The sequence below is a fragment of the Taurulus bubalis genome (genome assembly GCF_910589615.1).
Source record: "Taurulus bubalis genome assembly, chromosome: 19".
Lineage (NCBI taxonomy): Eukaryota > Metazoa > Chordata > Actinopteri > Perciformes > Cottidae > Taurulus > Taurulus bubalis.
Window position 1 is genome coordinate 13,215,523 of NC_136607.1, and position 23,528 is coordinate 13,239,050.

General features: G+C 41.8%; 1 protein-coding gene across 1 annotated transcript; it reads right to left on the reverse strand.

The window, feature by feature from the left end:
- Positions 1–478: 478 nt before the first annotated feature.
- On the reverse strand, positions 479–23,223 carry ass1 (argininosuccinate synthase 1). The gene is made up of 15 exons (XM_079235167.1): positions 23,129–23,223; positions 22,523–22,650; positions 21,240–21,308; positions 20,500–20,688; positions 18,970–19,026; positions 18,780–18,854; positions 17,864–17,934; positions 17,738–17,768; positions 12,247–12,337; positions 8,832–8,916; positions 7,928–7,992; positions 5,047–5,178; positions 3,419–3,575; positions 915–980; positions 479–802 (listed from the first exon to the last, which is right to left on the reverse strand). The coding sequence occupies exons 2-15, from the start codon at positions 22,622–22,624 to the stop codon at positions 754–756; spliced, it is 1,239 nt and encodes a 412-aa protein (XP_079091293.1). The 5' UTR covers positions 22,625–22,650; positions 23,129–23,223; the 3' UTR covers positions 479–753.
- Between the last annotated feature and the right edge of the window lie 305 nt (positions 23,224–23,528).

Here is a 23,528-nt window from a genome sequence, read left to right on the forward strand (position 1 = left end):
TAATGAATGACACGATACTCTTTAAAATGCTTCTTCCCCTTTCCTCTGTCCCATAAGCCTGGAGACCCCATGCGGAGCAGGGAAATATACATATGTGGCCAATTGGTTTTCTTTCCATCTGACTTGTGCCGAGCTCAGAAATGGCCTCATCACTTCTGCTCCAGCGGCTATCAGCGAGCCGCATTGTCGAACCTTCTCCTGTGCCAAACCCATGCACTGCTACCGCTTCATCTACATATTGTAAAATAAGATGCCCTGAAATCTTCACGGGTCAGTGACGATACAGCCCTAAGAGTTAAACAGGCAGACACCAATAAATAGGCTGTCTGCCCAAGACAACTATTAATCACCAACACATTCAAAGTGACGGGGGCCGGGCTGGTGTGTATCTCCACAGTGTTTACATGTAACCTGATCATGAACTGTTTTCTGAAATGAATTAAGTAAAGAAACGAGGCAGAAAAAAAAAAAACACATTTAATTTCATTTTATTTCTGACACATAATTCCTAGTTTGAATATTTGTGCTTGTGCGCTGAACAGCTGATACCAAGAATGAGAAAACACATACTTTTATAACGCTTACCCACATTTTTTTAGTCGTCTTCATCATCTACGAAAAGTGTGCTTGACACCCTGCATATAACTAACAGTAGACAAAGGAGGCACAAAGTTGAATACTAATAATGCTACTGCTTAAGACACGGCGGAGAGAGGGGGGAAGCAAGAAAGATGAGTCACTGGACTGCAACAGTTACTTCTTGTTGCTGGAGATACCCTGCAAACGATGGTGTTCCCTCAACCTGTGGAGGAGAAGAAGAAGAAGGACAAATAATTAGATTGTGATCAAGTCTCATTTGAAAGACAATTCTCAACTGTTTGGTACAGATTAATTACTCTTAAGGGATGCTTTACCTGACAGCATTAACCCTGATGAATCCAGAGGCATCACATGGGTCGTAGTCTCCCTGCACGTCCATGCTGGAGTGAAAAGAATAAAGATAGAGGCAGGTGAAGGAAAAAGTTACAGGATATTCTGCTGACAAAATGATTGAAATGTTTGGTATCATTGCAGTAAACACAAGAGACATGGGGCCTCATCAACTACTGGGATAACTGGATCATTGATAATCTACTCTTTTGAAATAATGTTCCGATCGATTTTCCTCTGAATGCTCCTCTTTAGCATTGTTTGTCCCGAATGACATGGAATCAATATCGCAAAATGAAAACACGATCATGTACACAGGAACACAGCAGACGCACATAAACCCATTTTAAAACAATCCCATCAGATCAACTGTGAGCTAAGTGACTAGAGGATTTTCTAATCTGTTGTTTTTGTCTTCAAGTTTATCCGCTTCTTAAAAAAAAAAAAAAAAAGCAAATCTATAACTTGTGCCACTGCGCGTTCTTTGTCGTTTAGGCTGTCATCTCGTCTTAGTGTGTGTGAGCGACTCACAAAGTGTGCCTGTGCACTGTGTAATTACAGCAGTTTCTACCTGCAGTGCTTAATACACTCCCTCACAGAGTTCTCTCCTCCCTACGACACCCCCAACTACCAATGTACAGCTTGCACTCGTTCTTCAAAAGCACTTAGCAAAAGAGGAAATTGCCAACAAATGATAGGATAAACACCATAAAAAGAAAGACCGACAACTAAATCATCAACTCTCAATACAAGGCTCCCTACTCGGCACCTGAACACCATTATGAGTGAGTGGCTTTAAAGAATATGTGTGTGTGTGTGTGTGTGTGTGTGTGTGTGTGTGTGTGTGTGTGTGTGTGTGTGTGTGTGTGTGTGTGTGTGTGTGTGATATTTAGTGTATTCCTTTAAGAAACCCTGCAGTCTAATTGAGAGTGGAGCCAGTGGACAGCGAGGACGGTGACATTTCTGTCTCAGATGGGTGCGGTGACCGGCTGTATTACCACTGTGTTAATGACGCCGTTTACTGATGCCCGTGGAGAGCCAACAGGATGTCAGCGGGGCTTTCATGCCTAATCTGGTCTGTGTGTGTGTGTGTGTGTGTGTGTGTGTGTGTGTGTGTGTGTGTGTGTGTGTGTGTGTGTGTGTGTGTGTGTGTGTGTGTGTGTCAGGTCTGCTTGCAGTGGCAAATAAGTGTGTGTGAGAGAAACTGCAGCTTCCAGGTGTATCATTGTCAGGTACAGGACAAGCATGTACTGATATAACGGCACCACGTTTTGAATCACAAATTAAAAATGAATTAACAAATGATTATAATTTATACCATGGCCACTCAGCACCTAGCAAAATATACTTCCTTTATTTACTATTCAAATCACATAATATACATTTTTTTTAACAGAGGGACATCTACTCTCACAAACGCTGCTTTCTTTTAAGTGCATTTGTTCTCATTAGAGGCTGGACAAGAAATGAGGGCAGAGAAATTACATGGTGAGCGCATTAAACCAGGACGGCCAAATCATAATTTTTCACTGATTTAGTCAAAGTAAATATAGTTCAAATTTATTTGTGGCTTTCTTATATTGTTCTCATGAAAAAATATATTTCCAATCAAGTTTCCTACTGGCATTGCGTTGATATTTACAGTTACTGTCGCATTTGATATCAAAATTAATTGCTATACCTTTTTACAAAATGTATATGAAAACTAATGACGATGTTATACCAAAATATTAATATTGGTGCTGACTTACTGTATTATAAGGCTCCAGCAGGCACAACATTTTCCAATGTTTTGTATAAGTCTGTTTCACTATTTATCTCCCTCTCGTCAAAGGACAAAATATATTATAACAAATATTGGGGGGGTTTTCTTGGCTTTTTTCACTTTCCAAACCAGTCTAAGAAATTGAACGGCTGACTGAGACACGTCTCCTTGTTTCCCTCTTTCTGACCTAATTAACTAGCATGACACCCAGGTACTTTCCTCTTAAAAGCCCAGTGAAATCCCTTCTCTCCTCTGGCTGAAAACGCCATTAGCTCTCTGACTCTAGGGTACAACTGGAGAGACTGAAGTGGAGATGGAGAGGCATATGGAGGGTTTTTACTTTGGTCAGCGCTGAGCCTGCCCAGAGGGCATCAGGGGTCAGCGTCCTGAACAAACCCACTGTTACCACGGCTAAGAGGCCACGGGGGTGCAGTAGGAGGGGTTGGGGTCGGCTCTGCCCTCCAGGAACTGCGCTTGACACTTCTCTGATGTCTTTGTGAGGCAGGGTCGGTTTAGTATGTTGATGTGGAGGTCATAAGAGAACTTGGGCAAGCTGACCCAACAACAGGCTGGCTGGCAACATGTGGAGTAGCTGCACTGTGCCCAGAGCAGCCAAACACAGCTGTCAAGTCCGAACAAACACACACTTTGATTCAGACACATGGCTTCTTGTGTTTTCTAAGCACACACACACACACACACTTTTATTCTGTCCACGCTTACCTGACTAACTCCTCGTTGTAAAGGGACTTGGGTGACTCTCGTCCAAGGATGTAGACTTGACCCTTGAAGACGGACAGCTGTACTTTGCCCTGCACATTCTCCTGGGACTTGTCTATGCAGTGACGCACAAAATCGCACTCTGGACTGTACCAGAAACCTATGGCGAGCAAAGACACAGCAACATATTAACAAAAGGTATGGCTGTGAAGGTTTGTTCCAAAACAAGGGAAAAGATTATGTTCATATTTGTCTTTATACATGTTTATTCGTATTATTATGAATTGTTATGCATTGGAAAATAGAAACAAACAATACATAGAATGGACAAGTGGAGAAAGAGGCTCCTCCTCTACATCCTCCGTTAGCAGCAGGGAGCACAGAGGTGTGTGTGATGCACACATGCTTCCCTCTTTCATGAGCTGAAACTCCTTCTCTGTACTGCTGGTCTCATTTCTGTTCCAGGTGAAGTTCATCCACCCCTTTCTTTTGTCTCATTTTGGTGACCTGGCCCATCAATCCCTGAGACAGATGGACGAGGGACTTGTCTGTATATGTTCAGAGGTCAGACACGCCCCACTCAGCAGGGGTCCTTCTCTCATCAGCGGCTGACCTCCACCTCATCGTCTGGCCATGTTCAAAGACACAATCCTCCTTCGTGTTTATTGCCTCTGGATTGGCCGATAAGACAATAGCACACAGGTCCCAGTTTTGTATAGAGTAGACTATTTTTTTTAATTCGATCTTCGTGTTAGTTCTGTGGTGGTTATTTGGGAAAAATAAAACATATTTTTCGTTATCAATTAATCTTTTATTCTCAAAATGTAATTATATTTTAAAGCTAATAATTGATACACATGTAGCTGTTGTTTACGTTCCACTTGTCAAATGCTTGCTGCGTCTGTTCTGTACTTCCCCGAATTTCTGCAAATTCAATGTTTGGCTAAATCATGCTGTATTAATGCAAAACAGATGCAGGACAGGTGGATTGTTAACATAAACCCCACTGCCAGCCGTCTGCGGAGTTATTAATGATTTAAACCCACAATGGGTTTAATCTCTGCCCTGCTTCTGAAGGTAGCACCTTTGTGTGTGTGTGTGTGTGTGTGTGTGTGTGTGTGTGTGTGTGTGTGTGTGTGTGTGTGTGTGTGTGTGTGTGTTGTCTCTGGAGGGTATAACTGAAGTGGCCTAGTAGTCAGTCTCTAATGGCACTGATCCTATTACGTGGATGAAGGTGCAGGGGACTGGAGACTGAGCAGAAGGGATGATTAAGACACCTGAGCCAAGAAAAGCTCTCCCTCACACACATACACAAGCTGAACACACAGGGACGTAGGTACGCCCGTCTTATATAAACTCTAAAGGGATGTTAAGCTTTCGGACTATCACCCAAAAGATACTGGATTTTTGAGGATGATCGTGCTTAGGCGATAATGAAAAAATAAAAAAAACGACGGATAACGATTTGTTTTTCTACATAATCACATAAGAAACAATCTTACAGATCCCAGAGCTTTTGTTGTTTTGATTTTAAAATTGACTGTGCCTTAACACAAAAGGGTGTGGAATACAATACACATAACAGCATTCGTGAATCTATCAAAATAAGATGATGTATTATCGGGAGTTACCGTTGTAGACGAGTTCGGAGAACTTGATACTCAGTCCCTGCTTGATCCGACGTACTTCTTTGTCCATGGTAAAGGTCTCAATGTCTAAATGGGCCTGCAACAGAATTGTGCCTCCTGGGGTTTCATATATCCCTAAAAGAAACGCACCAAAAAAAATAAAAAATTAATAAGTATCTGCACAAAACACAGCATGAACGGATCAGTAAGTGGATGCATGTACCGTTATCAGCCAGTCTGTATAATGTCGTCTCATTCAACACATCTTATGATTTCTTCCACCTTTTTGAGACCCAAATGATTGTCGCAAAAATACTGAGATAGTACACATAATTTCCTCCAATACATCCCTTGATTGCATCACCACAGTCATCATCATCATCATCATCATCATCATCATAAGAGGTCATTCATATGAACATCAACTACAAGCCGTGTTCATCTGAACTCATTTCAAGCGAGCTCTATTAGCCATCAGCCGTCTGACAGACAGGCCTTCACGGTGCTCACGAAACCTGGATGAGCCTGTCCTGAGTAAATGACAGGGTAGGAGGCCCCTGCCAGCCTGGAGCCCGGACAAGGGCTCTGCATACCCTGCAATTTACCCCCTCTGGACAGGGAGGGAGGGGTGAGGGGAAAAAAATGAGGTAGATGACAGGAGAAATGAAGCTGTCACTCAAATGTCAGCTAAAACAAAAGGAGGGCAGGGTAAATGCTACCAGACAGATTTGACAACAGCAATAGGAGCTTTATCAATGACATCCATTTTTGTGAGAGCTGGAACTGTGAGTGTCGTTTCTCGTATTCAATACATGGTTCCTCACATCATCTGTCAATTTGAATGATATTCAGACATTTGTGATTTAAGCTGTGCTGCCAACCTGCCAAACAGATATTTCTCTACAATCATCACCGGGCGGCCAAATTGTAAAATTTGCATGGTGTTCTAACTCCAAAACTCTTTTCTGAGATTTAACAGATAAACGCCATTTAATCTCTTCCAATCTGGTGAGCAGTGGAGCTCAAATCTGTACAACCCTAAATACTCCATCACCGTTCCTGATCTGAAAATGGAGAAGCACTTACTTTGTGCTGGCGGCCAAAAACAGAGCTTAGCAATGCTGCTAATTGTCTAATACCTCAAAAGGCTGCCACCTGAGCTAGAACGGCTTGTGGCTTTTTGATGATCCAAGGCCATAGAGGGCACGTAGGGACATTTCCGCTGGCTCTATCAGATAAATAAGTTAAAACTGCCCTCCAACACAACTTGGCTTAAGTGCTCCAAAAGAGAGCTAGCTTATCAGAGGGGAGCAAACAATGAAACGCTATCTGGGTAAGCTCCAGCAGTGGCAGTTTAGTTAAGCTTAAAGAGACAACACCCCCAGTGGTTTTGGAGGTCTTAATCTTTTATATGGTTACTGCAGGTATGCTAACCATGCTGCAGGCCTGAAGGGGTTCAGGTTAGGAATTAATTCTTCCTGAGCTGATCCCCTTTGACCCTTTGGGCAAACTGTTAGTCCAACATAAACAGGCAACAAATATAAATGAAAGCATACATGTATTTTTAAATGGAATAAACCTGAAACAGTTTGCTATTTAGTAGAGTTACATTTCTATACAAATAAATTCAATAAATGGGAACATAAAAATAAACAAAAACATGTTTTTTAGCACTGTTGAAAACTATTGTTTTTAATGCCTCCGTCTTAGAGTTTGACAGAAGCAGCAAGGACTGGGCGTGAGGTCCCCCGTTCATTAACAAAAGATACAGCCATTTCCTACTGCTTTTGATAGGTGCACCTCAGCTAACGCCATCACCGATGCACAGGTCAGAGGCCTGACAGCACTGTGACAGGAGGGAAACGTTATTCTGGCGCACGGGGATGTTTTGTAGCGCAGTGACAACATTCTTGACAAACCATTTCAATCCCCTGCGCCTCCCTGACCCCTCACAAATAAATATGACCCAACACAAATGGGTATGACATGTGCCCATTCAATCCCTCCCATTATCTATTGTGCTAACGCGACTGCCAGTCCAGAGAAGAGCAACATGTACACTTGATGGCAGTTATTCAACCACTTGGACACCTTGTGCTCCACCTCTTCCTACTGCTTCTGTGGAGGAAAAAGCTTTGATCTTTTGTTCAGTCGAGGAGAGAGAAAAGTGGGCTTCCCATTTTCCAATTTCTACCTGCCATGTTGAGCCACAGCTACAAGTCTGTTGGCCAGTCAATTTGCCAATCATGGCATATATGGGGGAAAAGGAGTGTGAGAGTGTGTGTCTGTGTCCGTGCGCGCGATACAAGGCCAGCTCACTGCCCTTGTATATTAGCTGTGGTAACACATGTAGAGAACTAACAAAGGAGCTTTTCAAGTTGCCTGTTGATACCAAAGATAGAGACAAAAACATCCCTGTGCCACTGCATGTGCACATATGTGATTGACTGTGTATTTGTGTGTATCCTGTGAAGCGTGTGCGCCGTTACCTTGGTCACAGTGTGTGTGTGTTTTCGGTATGAGTGTGCAAGCATGAGAGAATGGAAATAACTTCGGTGTCTAAGATTCCAGGTGAACCAGAGGAAATCATTTCCTTTGAGGAGTGTGTTTGGCATGCAGCTTTTATGGAAGCGGAATAGCGAGTGTGCCAAAAAGCACTCATGTAAAATAACTGCAAATTGCATGAAAGCCCTGTACACTGAAAGGAAAGCTTTTGAATGGATGTTAAATTAAAATATTGAGACGGGTTTTCAAAGTGCAAATATGTCCATCTCACTGCATTGTGCAAGTGAGGAGGCCTGTCAGACTAATTTGGCTCAAAAATAAAAGAAGAAAATGTCATAACCGAGATGAATGAAAATAAATATAATTTTTAATTGCTTACCTCTGGATTTCATGCCAATGAAGCGGTTCTCTACGATGTCAATCCGGCCCACACCGTGCTTTCCACTAAGAGAAAGACAGAGACGACTTTCAATGGACACACAGTCACACATTATTTTCACTTTGAATTAGATTAGCCAACATAAAGCCTTCCGGATTAAGTACATTTGGGTCTACCTTGCTCATCAAAAGCATGATTTGAATACAAAATTAAAGATTTTAATTAGTTAATTAATAAAGAACAAAAAAAAGCCAGGAAATAATAATTCACACCATTGTTAAAATATTTCACCTGTGAGCATCGTTGTTAAAGTAATTGGTTAACCTTAGAGTCTGTTTTATTCATCATAGCCTCTCCTCAAATATTATATTTTGAATAGCAAAGCTGGAAAAACTATTTTAGTCCCCCCTGACAAAGGAAATGAAATACCATTAATTAAAATCTAACATTTACAAACTAGTTTGCAATGCATGTAATGAAGACACAGATTTAACCTAAACAGATGCCTCATGAAACTCAACAACAATGTTTAAAGTTGATGACAATTTCCTGAAAAAGAAAATCCCAATCAGCAACAGGCTCAAAAGCGCCTCAGGAAAGATTTTTCCTCAGTCAGCTCACCTTCAGTGCTTTCCATTTATGCGGACAGTAGGAAAGCAGAGAGGGAGACAGAGTGGAGGAGACGCGGGAGAGAAAACTCCGGTGGGATTTGATCCCAGGCCAGCAGCGACAGATTCACACTTCATTCCAGAGGTGGTGAACTTAACCAAAGCTACACCTCTGGGGACACTTGCATACCACCCTGATAGAGAAGTTATCTCACCGGCCATCTAACAAATCATTCATGGAAGTGCTGAAAGTGATTTTCAGTAAATACTTTAGACATTAGAAAAAAAATGCTGACCCAATCTCATTGAGGTACGAGAAGATATCTAGCGGGGAATCCTTGGATTTGCCTTCCTTCACATTAGTCACCTTCAGAGGCACTCCTGAAGGGAAAAACAATTGATTGAATGATATCACACCAACATACAAATAATATTAAAATAAACACTGTTTGCCAATTATTTATGTTAAATTCAAATGACTTATAATATACCTGGGACCCATCTGGTACGGTCTATAATAAAGCAATTTCACAATCTGCAATGTATTTTTATGTTCAAGAGAGTCTGAAACGGCAATAAATGTAAAGTCTTCATAGGTTGACTATAAAGATGTATTTCCAGTTTGAAGAAAATAAATTTCATGAACAGACAAATTTAGCCCACCATTTAACTGCAAAGCAGACAGCTGTATATAGTACCCTATACATATATAAGTAAAATGTAATTTACTTGCACAGCTGTCAGTGTCATGCATTACTTGAAAATTCCTACTAGAGATATATGCATGAAGCACAAAAAAAAAAGAGCAATCAATTGGCTGGCTGAGAGTTGATGAAAGGCAAGTTGAAACAACACAGCAGGTTGATTCTCATGTGATGAGAATTAACAGCAAAATCAAAATGGTAGCGCTTGTTCTTGGAAGTGTCCTTTTATGCTCTCATTCAAGTTTTCCACCATAATGTTGAATGATGATTGTTTTTAAAACACAGCTGTATTTGTAACCTTTATGAGAAAAAAAACTGCACCTGAATGAAATTGTATGGTATCATTCACTACTAGGACAAAATGTTAATTATCTGCAAGCAGGGCAACTAAAATAAAGTGTTTTTTCATCGAGATCAAAGATAAATTAACACATGGCCCACAAAGATCAAAGAGTAAAACTGAAACCTTTACACATCAACAGTTTTGGAAAATGGCTTTCGAAAACAAATGGATTACAAAAAAACTAAACAGCAAAGAGTTGATCAAATCTGTTGACAAGTACTCGTTATCTCAGTCACTGAAATCAATAGTCGTCAGCTAAAAGTAAAAACCATTACAAAAGGAGGCGGCGAGAAGGGCTAATAAATTCAAAGGCCCTGCTCATTTGAAAGCTGTGAAATCGTGGGCAGGCCTTTTCCTAATTCAATTACACGCGCAGCTTTGTTGCCAAAACTCTCTTTAGCGTTGAGATTTTTTGCGCCACTGAGTATTTGTGTGTTCATGCGCATGTGCAGGAGCAAAAACACACACTTGCAGATTCATCATCACACATCATCCTTCCACTATGTTTTTTCTTCTTTTTTTTAACACCCACGCTCAACACACTTCCTCTCTAAAGCCACTTAAACCAAGTACACATCAATCACTGTCATGGACCTGCTTATTCATGGCCTGCAATGAGCAACACGGGCCAAAGGTGGAGGCGAGGAAACAAACATGAGACATGCGTGTGTGTGTTTGTGTGCGTGCGTGTGTGTCTGTTGAGAAGCAAATATAACCATTTGCATCCTACACAAGAAGAGGAAGTGAGAAAAGATCTGCCGATATTCACTCGCCATCCATCCGGCGGCGGCGTTCAGTCCTACACATACTTTAGCATGCTTGCAGTTGTCAGTCACATTGGCTTTGAAGAGAAGAGCAGCACTTCTGCCTTTCAACCGGCGTTTACAAAGCCCTCACAGGAATGACACGTGAAGGACTTGACAAATTTTTTTAGACAAGGGCTTTGTTGACGGTCCATTCTCATATCGCGGGAATCGGTGTGGCTCCCATGGAGGAAGAAAACGTACCTCCCAGTGCAGGAGAGGGCAGTATGGATGGTGCATTATCAAAACTGCACCCCCTCCCAGATACCTAATAATTAGATTAAAAGTTCAAATAAATTAAGTGTCTGAACGTGGGAGTGTAGGGGCTGGCCTTTCGTCCCTGTGCTCTCTTTTTTCCTCGCTCTCTCCATCATGCGGGTTCTATCATTCACTGAGGGGTCTTTTTCTCTCCGTGATCCTTTTCTTCAGTTTTTCGCAGCCTAACAGTGCAGACAATGGAAGCACAGACACAGTTGTAGGAAAAATTACTGCTTTACATTTTTCCACTCTGTCTCCTTTTCCTCTTCACTTCTTTGGCATGAAAGGAGGGAGGGATGACATTTTTTTTTTCTTTCTTAAAAAAGGGAGAGAATCGGGGAATGGAGTGTTTGACGGGGGAAAAGGTTGCTGTCGTTAAATATTCTTTTTTAATCAGTGAGAAAACTTTGGTGAGAAAGGCAGGGATGAAAAGGTGGGAGGGGGAATGAAATGAAACATTCTTTTGCTGATCTTGTGCTCAGAGGGAGGAGTAGGCTCGGGCCTTTGTGTGGACAACTAAAACAGCTTTTGTCATAGGGTGCTCAATAAAGGCACAGAGAATATGTGTGAAAACGGAGCACAGGCCTGCAAAGAACCCGCGAAACCAGACCAGTCTTTACCACTGCCCAACTGTTTTACAAAAGCCCATCTCATCTCCAGATGAACCAACCTACTTGTTTTATAGTTAAACATTTTCTTTGGGGGAACTGGTAAAATGTTACCAGTTTCCCAAAGAACATGTCCGGGACTCCATTTCAGTGCAGGTTAATTTTGAACACTGAATGGCATTTTCATTTGCACTTTTTAGCCGCGTCAATGGTCAGACATATTCCCACCAAATCTTCTGCCAACCATCTGAACATCTTTTATATTACCTCATAAAGCTACTCATCAAGCCCATGTGCTCAGAGGAGCCAGTGTCTCTCAGCCGATTGATGTTAGAGCTCTGCAGCCTCCGCTAGTGACCAGGGATGAAGGGACATCTGTGCAGTTTGCCCCAGGCAAGGATGTTTCTTGCCATATTCTCTTTACGCAAACATGTGACACTTTCCACTATTCAGCTCAGCCCTCATGGCAATATATCTAATGAGCGTTACTCCAGCCCCTCAGGGCTTGGTGTATTAGCTGGACTTAAAACTTCCGGCCTGTGCGTGCCCCCAGGCCAAACATGGCAGCTTTGGACCAACTAATGCTGTGAGAGGTTAAGGATAAGTCTGGGTGGTCAGGAATGGTGATAAACTGCCCCTGGGTCAGTGTGAGAGCTGTAGCCCTGCGGCGGTAACCATCAATGTTAAGCAACATGAAGGGACGCGGACACCCTTACTGATGCAGTATCGGAGTTCAGAACTGATCTTTCAATAAATGTATCTGAAGTGTCTTTTGCAGTGTGTGTGTCTCAACAATACAATATTGCATACTATCAATATTGATCGGTGACAAATTTCAGAAACTAAGCCTGGATAAAGTCCTGACACTTTTCAAAGTAAGTTTAAAAGTTAAAAAAATAAATAATTGATTTTTTGGCATTACAATTTGGAAACCGAAAACGTAAAAAACAAACAGCGGACTGACAGAACAACTGACACATGTTGCAAGCACAAACCGTTTCCGAACTCTATCTCCAGGACATCGGGGGTGTTGGGAGAATCTTCCGGGTTCTTGGTCATCAGGTACAGGTCAGCCGGAGCATGAGTCTGAAAACACACACAAAAACACACACTTACACACTCTATTCACACACCTTCTGAGACCTCATCAAACAACAGGACCGCAGATGAGGAGACTATTGAGTGAGGTGATAACGGACAACTCGAGACATAGCAGGAGAAGAAAAGAGAGGATGAGGCGTGAAAAAGGAGAAACCTGAAAACACCATCAGGACAAAAAGAGAGAAAAAAAAAATCAATGTCTCATTTTTCTCCTCTATTTGGTTTCATTTTCCCTGCATGGCCTTTCACCACAGGGGAAGGCGGGGGAAAGTGGGGTGCAGGGAGAATGAGAAAGATAGTGGGAATGAGCAAAAGAAAGAAATGACTCGCATCCCCAAAAATAGTGAACACTTCAAAGCACATGTGATAGTATGACAGAATATATTTGAGCAACAGTGTGTCCTCAATAACATTCTGTAAAATCTGCCGATGTGCCTGCGGTTCTTCCCTCCCCGTCTTCACTTCCTCTAATCTTCCAGTTTTGATTTTCTGAGTGACATTTCCTCCATTCTATTTTCAAATGAAGCATTTAGCTAAATGGGCATCACACAACAAAGCCTTAAAGTCCACACCCTAAATCCACTAAAGTTGTCCCGGGTGACAGATGTTTGTCGTTTTTCCAGATGGTGGGAGCCAGGAACGATTTCAGTAAGTCATGGTTGGGACCTAAAAGAGAGTGGCGGTCTGACGTGTCTGCCCAGCGATGTGGCCCTCCAACAATTACACAGCATTAGGACAAGACGATGGTCAATGTCTCCTGAGCTGAAGCAAATTGCAGGGGGACTATGCAAAATAACTACTGGGCGCATTTAAATGGAAAGCTTTACCAGACACTAAATCATCATACAATAACTAATCGACATCCGCTCGTCGCCTGTCAGTGAAGAGAAAACGAGCAGCGCAATCACTTTCCTTCCTTTTAACTAAACACCAAAATTGACTGGGAAGGCGCCCATCTTCCTCTCCTTTATTTTCTGCCTCAGTGCCCTGAAAGATGCCAAATGAGAGCGAGCAGGAGAGGGGTGAAATGACTACCCTAAAAGGCCTTTGATGCATACTCTTTGAGGGGGGAAAGATGCACTGAATTTTAAATACTGGAGAATATGAATGTCTATGTATCTGTGGTGCTACATGCTGGCTGTAAATGATTGGTTGTTGTGTTTAATGTTCAAATAAAGCACAGAAACATAATTGAGCCACTGTCTTTAGGTTAGTTGAGGTTGCTACATTAACGGAAAACTTTTGACATATTACTTCTATGGTTTTTGACATGTTATGCATTAATTAAACAAGTAGCTCCATCTTAACTCTTTCTACCCAAACAAATTTAAGTGAATCTTCATATTTCAGCTTTGGATGTATCAAGATTTTGATTTCTGGTTTAGCTTGAATTTTTGTTTACTTCCAGAATATCCAAATATCACTTTGTTTCCTGAGTGAGCGTCTTCAAACAACAAAAGCATCGAGTGATTAACTGAAGTATGGCAAAAAAACAAACAATTTCCCGTTGATGAATGAAAAATGCACTTTTAAAATGTATATAAATTCATGCCTCTGGTTGAGGAACGCTTGAAAACCCATGCATACTCCACCCACGAGAGCTTAAACTTACTATTGGTCTATTGGATACAAAGAAAAAAGGAAAAGTACGGGGAATGGGCTCGTTTCCAGTGTGCCAGAGATCAATGCATTTCAATTCAAACCCCCTGCAGGTGGACCTGTCCCAAAGCCATGGCCCTGAAAGAGTGGAAAAGGTAGCGGCAGAGAGGGCGGGGGCAGGGGGTATTGGTGGGAAATGGGGCATGAAGCCCACCATCATGTAGCACAGAGCAGCTCCTTTGGCAGTCTTTGCTTCTGCCATATTGTTGTGCTAAACGTGCCCCATACAGCACAGAAGAGGGCTGACGCATGAACTTAAAGCAAGTAAATTTCTATCTTTCCACATATTAGTTGCCTCATTGGTTTTCAATCGAAGCCAACTGAGCCAAAAGAGGCAGAGGTGGTAGGAGGGAGAGGGGGAGAAAAGGAGGGGAGAGTTGAGAGGAGGATAGAAGAGAAGAGGATGGGGAAAAACATCTTTGGCGCAATGGGTTGGAAATGATGCTTAAATCACCACGTTTCAAGTCTGTCCTTCTCTTTAAAATGCAAACATGGCAAATTGAGACAAGAATAAAACAATATACACATGAGGTGCTGAAGAGATATCTATATTCTTAACACCAAGGATGTTTTGGTTAATGTTAGGGCCTCGGCTGAATTTAATCAGGACAACAAGCACTTCTACATGGAGGCAAAGCTATAGATGGATAAAGGGAGCTCTCGCTAAGTATTATTACAGGTCAGACCAATCAGACCCGAGGGCAGCGAAGGCACATGACAAACGCTGACCTCCTTGCTTCAAAGCACACATTCACATGCATACATACACCTACAAGCCCACTTCCTTCCCCTGCAGGCGGTCTTCTGTCCATCCTTCTTTCCAGCCAGCCATGCGACCAGCAGAAAAACAGTTTTCATTTCCTCTAGGTGAGCGGAGGCCTGGCGTCACGCTCCTTTACTTCTGGTCAACACGAGCAGTGGCCCATCAGCCCCCAGATCAAAGAGCGCAGCGGGCCCGAGGAGGCTCACTGACACGAGCTATAATTAAGACTGAGGTGATGTTTTAATGACTCAGGACGAGTGTCAGGCGGCCTCAGGCTGAGACCTGACTGCTCATGTGTGGAGAGACAGAGAGAGGAAGTAGTGGGCGGACTGAGGGGTGTGGAGCCATCTATTAATTGGCATATTGCTGATCAAATTGGATGAATATAACATATAAGGAACGTGGCATATGCTGGGTAATATGCTTTAAATCTTCTGTGATAAGCATTGCTAATGTTTACGTTGCAATGCCGGTATATATCCTATTAAATTCAGCAACATTTCTGGATTAAATAATAAAGTGGGAATGTTATTTATGGCCAATCGTGTGAATTAAATACGTAACCACAAATACAAATCCTGTATATCCAATATTGCTATGAAGCAGGCCTGTTAACTGTTTTGCAACATTAACTACAATTGTCCAAAACACGCAAAGACATTGAAGGGATACAATTTCAGGCATATAATCCAACCCTGACAACAAAACCACAATTTTATGCTGAAGCACGATTTGCTCAACTTAACATCAACCTCTAGCTCAATGCAGTCAACAGGTAACTGCTAATAGTATTAAATGTGACTTTATGAACATGATAGCATAAATTGCCCTGGGCACATGTCTTCACATAGGTTAATGCTGCCAGATGGAAGTGAGTAAATACAAAAAAAGTCACCGGGCCATTGTGCTACAGGTTTGGGGTTATCAGGAAGGATACCGTGTTAATCATAGAGTAACCTGAACTCCGCTGACTCTTATCTACAGGAGAACATATGAGCGACCATTCGGACATTTCCTAATCTGACTGTGTTGAGCAGAGAGGGGCCTTTGTATCACATGTGGGGGCGTTGTGGGGTTTGAATAGTTGAGGTCCACCCTGAGCCTTAAGGGCTGTAACTGGAGGAGAGAGAGGCCGATACGGAGGGAGATACTTAGAACATGATGACCTCCTTAAGATGACCCTACAGGTCGATCAAAATCTGTCATGTAGGTTTGAGCATTTTGGTTAGAAATCCATTATGTTGTTGCAACACTGGTTACTGCTTGTCATATTTGCGTTAACTTCCTGCTTTAAATTGCATTTAAAATGATGTTGAAAGCTGGGAATTATGTTTAGATATATTGCTGTTGTGATGTCTACTCTGACCCTAATTAACAAACACACTTTGTAAAAGGACCAATTGCCCGGGGGGGCAGAGGTTGTGGCCACTGAATATTTTTCCATAATCACAGCTTGTTAAAAGTTCAAGATACAATTTTGTGCCCTGGGTAATGTATTCAAATCCTTTTACCACTCTGGACCCCTGCACCATAAATATTTCATTGTATTTAATGCCATTAATTGATTCAATATTGGAGTAAATGGTCCAAAACAAAACCCCTGAATGAACCGGTTGCACAATACTGTCATCATACATCGCTATGCCATTGAGCCGGTTCGCCTCATTCTTTTTAAAACATTTCTCCACAGGGCGACCAATAAAGAGACAGCGGAGGGGTGGGAAAGGGACAGGGAAAGAGAGTGAGAGTGAGCGAGATAGAGGTCTGTGAGTTACAGTGGCCCTGCCCCTGCATCTCCACTCCAGCAGCGCGGGACCCCCTCGCCTCCATGTGACACCCCGTCCATTGGGGACTCATCTGTCTGGTGCGTTGCCTTTGTACTTTACTGTTACTGGTGACATTTTGGTGTCACGGTGTCACGATGAAATGGCTCCCCTCCCACGTCGCAGCCTGCGGCGCCGCAACCAGTGGAACAATGAGGTCCCGAGGAGTTGGGGCTGGAACTCAGGAGGCCCCAGCTGGGCGCAACGCCCTAACCCTTCCCCCTACCCGGCTCCCATGAAATCGGGAATTAGTCGAAGCGTTGCTGACGACAAGTCAGTGTCTGTGTGTCCCGGGCTCTTCCCAGGGCCCGGCGAAGACCCGGGGTGAGGAGAGACACAGACACAGACACAGCGACCAAGGGATGGGAGCTTTGGGGGTCACCGGGGGCAACCTGTATGTACTGCTTTGACCCCTGATCCCAGCAGAGATCAAACTCTGCCTCACCCATGAAAATGTGGGAGAGTAGTGTTGGTCTCTGCTGGTGCTCCCATGGGTCAGCAGAGGAGACAGTAACTTTACTTCTGTGATATTTTAACTGTCGCTCCAAGTGGATGATGCATTTTAACAGTATATGGATGCATGTGTATTATTTTGTGTGTCTGCTGTTGTGGGAATGACAGCGAACGTGTATGAGTTTGCGGTATGAGTGGACAAAGGGGATTTTCTTACTGTACTGTAAAACTGTTCCAATTTAAAAATCCATTTCTGTGTTGGATGACAAATGTTCCGTGTAATTTTGATTTATAAAAACAGGTACTGATCTGATGAGAACATTGACTGTCCAGATTTATAAAACTGTTCAGGTTTATTTTTCACCATCACAATTTCTTTTACAGGTTCTTGAATAATTGTCCCAGTGATTAGGATTACGCATACAAATTAAAGTCAGTATTGTCAGCGAACATTTGTGCGAAATAATATTAAGAAGAGGGACTTTCTATGTATTCAACCAGTGCTTATTCATTAACAGTGTTGACTGTATATGCAAAGATATTTCTGTGGTTACCATAAATGTGTGGGTTTCATAATTATACCAGCACATCACATTCCAAAGGGTGAAACAGGAAGTTGAAAAACTATAAATAGAACCAATTTTTTTTTCAGGAATTTGCAGACATGCCATTGTGAACTGGTCTTACCTTGGGATTCTCCAGAATGCCAGACTCATAACTGTGAAAAAACATAATTCAGAAAATGACCGCAGATAGAAAACGAGAAAACATTGAAACCGGCTAGAGAAGGTGCATCACAGCAGTCCTACCCACCTTATATGCATGAGGTTGGCGTCCATGCTCCAGGGGGCCTTAGGAGTGACAGACACCGGGATGCTATGTTCCTACAGTTTGACAGAGAAAGCTGTTATGTTGCATATCGTTTGCCTGGAAGCCATCTGCACCTGAAGGTTAGAGACTATTTCAAGCGGCTGTTTGTTTGTTTTTGCGTAACCAAAAGGCTCCACACAGACAAACAAAATGAAGACATATGTTCAAAGGAAAAGTCAACAATTCAGTGGTTTAAGATTGTGTGATTTCACAAGTACCCCAGAGACCAACAAGAGAGTGGTGTTCAGTAACACATGACCACCCTCTAGTGGGAAGAACTGGTCAAAACTACCATCTAATGGGACCATTTGAACAAACTGCCAATAACTGAGTGTGGGGTCTGAATAACATATGTCTGAGAATGGTAACATAAACTCTAAATCAGATCATGAGTGTGACATTGAATGACAAGAGAATAGGGATGTAATAATATATTTATCTTCTATTTTTTACGAAGGAAATCGGAAAATGGTGAAGGGATTTAAGGATTACATTTTTTGTGAAGAAACTATTGAGGTTTTGCGAGGCATGTAGATAACACTTAATTGATCTGAGGCTGGCTACAGATTTGAAAAATAATTAATAAAATATTGGGAGGACTGTATCATAACATGAGAGCACTATACAGATACAACATAAGGAGAGTATTCAATAGGTAGAATACAATTTTAGGTTATTACTTTGTGCTGTTTTGGACATTTTATAGACCAAATGTTGAATCAATAATTCCATATTATTTAAAGATGTCTTAATAATCAAAGTAATCTTTAGTTGGCAAGCCCAAGACACCACCAAATTGAACTATAATACGTTAGGGAAAATACGTCAGATTTCGACATACACAGACTGACGGAGTTACCTTTGCATATTCCATCAGGTCTGTTCTCCCCCGGAAGCGGTTGTAGAAAACAGGGATCCTCCACGGTGCAATGATCTGAACAGCACCAACAGAAAGAGTGAGCGAATCAGCCCGGCTGCAGCAACATCATTTAACAGATGCCGTGTCACAGTACAAGCCTGAGCTCCATACAGTAAAACAGATAACTTACTTCAATTTCAGGGTAGAGGGCGTAGCATGTGAGCTCAAAACGAATCTGGTCATTGCCCTAGAAAACACAAACACAAGGGCTCATATTCCTTCACATGGGAAGCAATGTTCAGCTGTATTTATGTTCAGTTTAAAATCAACAACGCGTAAAAATGAAAAAATAAACTATAAAAACGGTTGCAGATTATTTTTCTGTCAATCGGCTTGGCTTATTGATTAATTGCCAATTAACAAATCAGCACTAGTGTGCAGTGGTGGTTGAGCAGTGATGTTTCGTATATTTGGATTAATCAGCATCAAGATAAAAACTAATATAAAAAAGGGAAGCAAGCTGCATTGTCTTAATCGTCACAATTAAGAACATCATACATACAACAATAAATAAACACAGCTGATGTTAAGGTATTATCTGAAGTCTGTATTTGTAACTTTATGATGTGGTACCTGTCTCCATCTCCAGGCTAAATGTGGACACTGCACATTTTGACTGTCTGAAGTAGAAATAATACAAAAATATTTGTAAAGGCATATTAAAGAAATGCAAATATATTTGTTCTGAACTCAATCACAATGCAAAACGATTATACTACTTATATAATTTAACTTCAACTTAAATCTATAAAAACCTTGACCGCACAAAGACATCTGTCCGCAGGATCACTGCTCTACATAAGAGCGCCCTGACCTAAGTTGTTATCTTAATATTCCTCTAAACCACACAAAACATAGAGAATGCCGTTTTAGTCACAGCCGATCAGGAGGTAAAACATGCCGTGCGTGACACATGAACACGGTCAACATGGCGTGAGGGGAATACAGATCTTTGGAACACGGTACCCGTCCACAGACTTTACGGGAATGACAATGTAAGAGGCTTACAGATAAAGCTGTCAAATTTAGCATTCAAATTTAAAAAAGATTCACTCAATGTTCACTCATACTAATCAGGAAACTATTCAACAGGCCTCCAGAGCAAAAAACACATTTGCATTTTCTTTTGATTGCAGTGACTCATTTAGCTGACGGTTTACTGCAAGTAAAGGTGCAGAAGAAAGCGAGAATAACATCTCTTTTAGATTTGCAGGAAACATACATTTTCCTATAATGAGTACATGACTAAAGAAAATTATACTTTCTGAATGAAGGAGAGCAGTAGCTCTGAGGAGGGTAGATTTCTGAGTTACTGTTTGGTCCAAAAAAGTTAATTTTCAACCCTGCAAACAAGGTGTGGCCTAAATCCTCTTGCCCAGACTATGGACAGTGACCTTATCAGTTTACATTTAGAAAAGACGGATGTGGGGGCCTTCTCGTGGATCAGCCACAAAGCCTGCGATCACAATGTTGAGGGTTTAACACCAGTGTTCTGCATCATCCCCCAAACCTACTCTCTTCTGACCCAGCTACAGTACAAAAAGGTAATATAATGTAAATATCCTTTAAATAGATTTAATTTGGGTCGGGGATTCAGTCACATGAGCAGATTATTGGATATTCTCCTTCAGAGTAGTCACTTGTCCCGTGTCTGGTTTACCTTTCCTGTTGCACCATGGGAGACAAACTGGGCACCCTCTCTGCGCGCAATCTCGACCTGACTGCGGGCGATGCAGGGCCGAGCTACAGCCGTGCCCAGCAGGTACCGGTCCTCATAGACGGCATTGGCCTGAACTGCGGGCCAGATGAATCCCTGTACAAACTCTGAACGCAGGTCCTCAATGAAAACCTACAGAAGAACAAACATCAGGACACACAACAGGGTTTAATGTTGAGTCTTCAGTTATAGTTTCTGGGCCATTTTAATGTGAGAAATATTGAATGACATCTTTCCCTTCTTGGAAAAGAAATAACAGATGATTTCTTGCCACAAAAGAGCTTTGTCTCATACTGTAAGTGTGAGATGTTAACCCAGAAAACCTCAGAATAAAGCAGCTACTGATTTCCATTCAACACAGAATGCTTTGCATTGTACTTTAAGAGGCTGAAAACTTACTTTTAGTCATCATCTTTGCATGTTAAGGCCACAGAGAATATTTTGAAAACACTTTTATTGTTGCAACAAGGCGCTTAGGGGAAGCTCCAACATCCGTGATAGATGAAGTGAATTTGAGATTGTATAGCAATTTCTTTGTTTATTAGATTACATATATTTTTCTATAGATATCGCCATATCATCACCATTGAATTCGTCAAAATCCTTTTTGCCACTATGATGGTGTAGGTCTGATATCGTGACAGAACCTAGCAACAACATATCTCATTCATTCCGTCTCTTACCTTCTTTGCACCGAGCTTTTCTGCCTTCGTCCGGGCAGCTTCAAAATCTTCCTCTTGCCCAATGTTGGCCTAGAGGGACATAAATGTAATTGCACATCACAGTGACTCAAATATATGTATTTTCACAAATACTTGCAACTGAAAATAAACTGTGCCGTTACTTCAGTACTTCAGAGCTCCTGTGGAATAACATGCAAGCCCTCTATGTACAAACATGCCGGCTCATGACTGTGCATGTGTTAATTCTGCCAATCCGTGATCTTGTCATTCAGATCACATCTGTTGAGATTTTGTGATCACCTCACAGCGGAACGGAAGCACGAACACCAGTAAAGTGTTTGAAGAGGCCGTCTGATCTCCTGAGCTGAACACTAAACAAGAAAATGCATTCCTGCAAAGACATGATACTACTCTCGTAAACAGAGCTGACAAACCTGCAGCTTAATACACAACTGTGCTTCTGATATTTTCAGTACTTTATCATATTCATTTCTGTGCAGTAGATTATGGATGAGTCACATTAAATGATCCAATTTAATACATATTACAAAACCTCTTTATGACCGTCAGCGGCACTAAGTCAACTCGTTCCCATTACTTGTGAATTACACTTGCATATCCGGTGCTTTATTTAAGTTGATTTTACATACAGATACAGATCAACATCGCAAATTAAAAACCTCATATTTTCACATGCCAGGGAAATCCATAAGCATCTATCATTGAATACTTCTTCCTGCCTGCCCGTTTGTTGACGCAGTCGTCTCTGACAAGTTGAGACAAATGCATAGTTTCATCAGAGACAATCAATTATGAATTGGATCAGTGACTGCTATTCTTCTTCTACTCCCCTGGGGACCCAAATCCAAAAAGAGTCGGAGGGCTGCGCCTCACTTGTCACAGCAGTGAACTACAGACAATCCCCCCCCCACCACCACCACCACCACCACCACCACCACACCGACCCACAAAGCCACTGATTGAAAAGTTAGACAATACGGAAATCTGCCTGCTTTGCACTTCTAAACTGCTTCCCAGCAAAAAGTAAATCCAGCTAGATTTGTGCTGGCATTATGAAGCCAAATCCCATGTGGTTGGGAGCTAACCGTGTTTTTGGGGTGGACAGCCAAAGCAAAGCCCAGACATGCTCATATAACAGGTTCTGTCAGATGCCTGGAAACAGTACCTTGTAAAACTTCAGTGTTGCATGATGGGAAAAAGCAGCCGTTTGGAAGCACAAACAAAGACACCTATTTCCCCACACACTGGTCCCTAAACCTTACCAAGAACGCGATTACTTCGTAGCCCTGTTCCTTCAGCCAAACCAGAATACAGGACGTGTCCAGTCCACCGCTGTAGGCCAGAACCACGGTTCCTTTAGACATGTTGAGGGGTCACGCAGGTGGAGAAACTGTGGCATGGTAGAAGAAAAGAAACAGCAGGGAGCCATTACATCATCACTAGCTGGGGAGGAAATGTAAATGTACAACCTGCGTGTACTAACTAGGATCTCTGACGACCTATGTCATTTGACTATAGGTGTTTATTTAACATTCAGATTCTTTGCCCATTGGAATTTTTTTTTTTTTAAAGCATAGAGGAAAAACAGCACATACCACACACGTTTTAAATGAATGATTTATGAGTGCATTTAGAGTATATATCTACCATTACAATATCATTTTCGCCAGTGATTGGAACACAATTGGTTAATCAGCATTAATAAGGTTAAAAATAAAACGTGACGTATTTTGCCAGAGCAGTGTATATTCATGTCCGTTAAAAAAAAACCTCGCCATTCACTGCTACTTGATGCTGCTGTAACCGACAGATAAAACATTACATTGAATTAAATACAAATAAAAGACAAGAATGAGGGTTGTACTTACGAGAGAAACAGATGTGTGCGTTATGCAGAGACGTTGTCGCCGCCGGTGAGAACTGGAGGACAGCACCGGCAGCGTGTTTGGTTGACAGGCTGCTTCAATCTGACTGGTCCAACTCACGTTGCATCATCCAGTCACAAGTAGTTTAAGATGCTCTCCAGTTGCATTGTGGGAATTGTAGGAAGCGCTTTGGAGCTCTGCCCACGCCTACGCAACAATTTCAACCATTTCTGTTTTTAATAAATCTCTTCTACGATGTAATTCTCCTTTAAGCAGTGATGGACTAAGCATTCAGATCCTTTGCTTTCAGTAAAACATATATAAAGTAGCTGATATATTATTATTATCATATATTACATTAAATGAGATGTTGCTTGTTAAACTTTATAAATAGTATAGTTAG

Coding starts and splice junctions, on each gene's coding strand:
- ass1 (XM_079235167.1), bottom strand. CDS start 22,624: ATGTCTAAAGGAACCGTGGTTCTGGCCTACAGCGGTGGACTGGACACG. Junction 19,027..20,499: donor CCCATGGTGCAACAGGAAAG/GTAAACCAGACA, acceptor TGTGTTTTCTAG/GGCAATGACCAGATTCGTTT. Junction 5,179..7,927: donor CATTGGCATGAAATCCAGAG/GTAAGCAATTAA, acceptor CGTTTCTTTTAG/GGATATATGAAACCCCAGGA.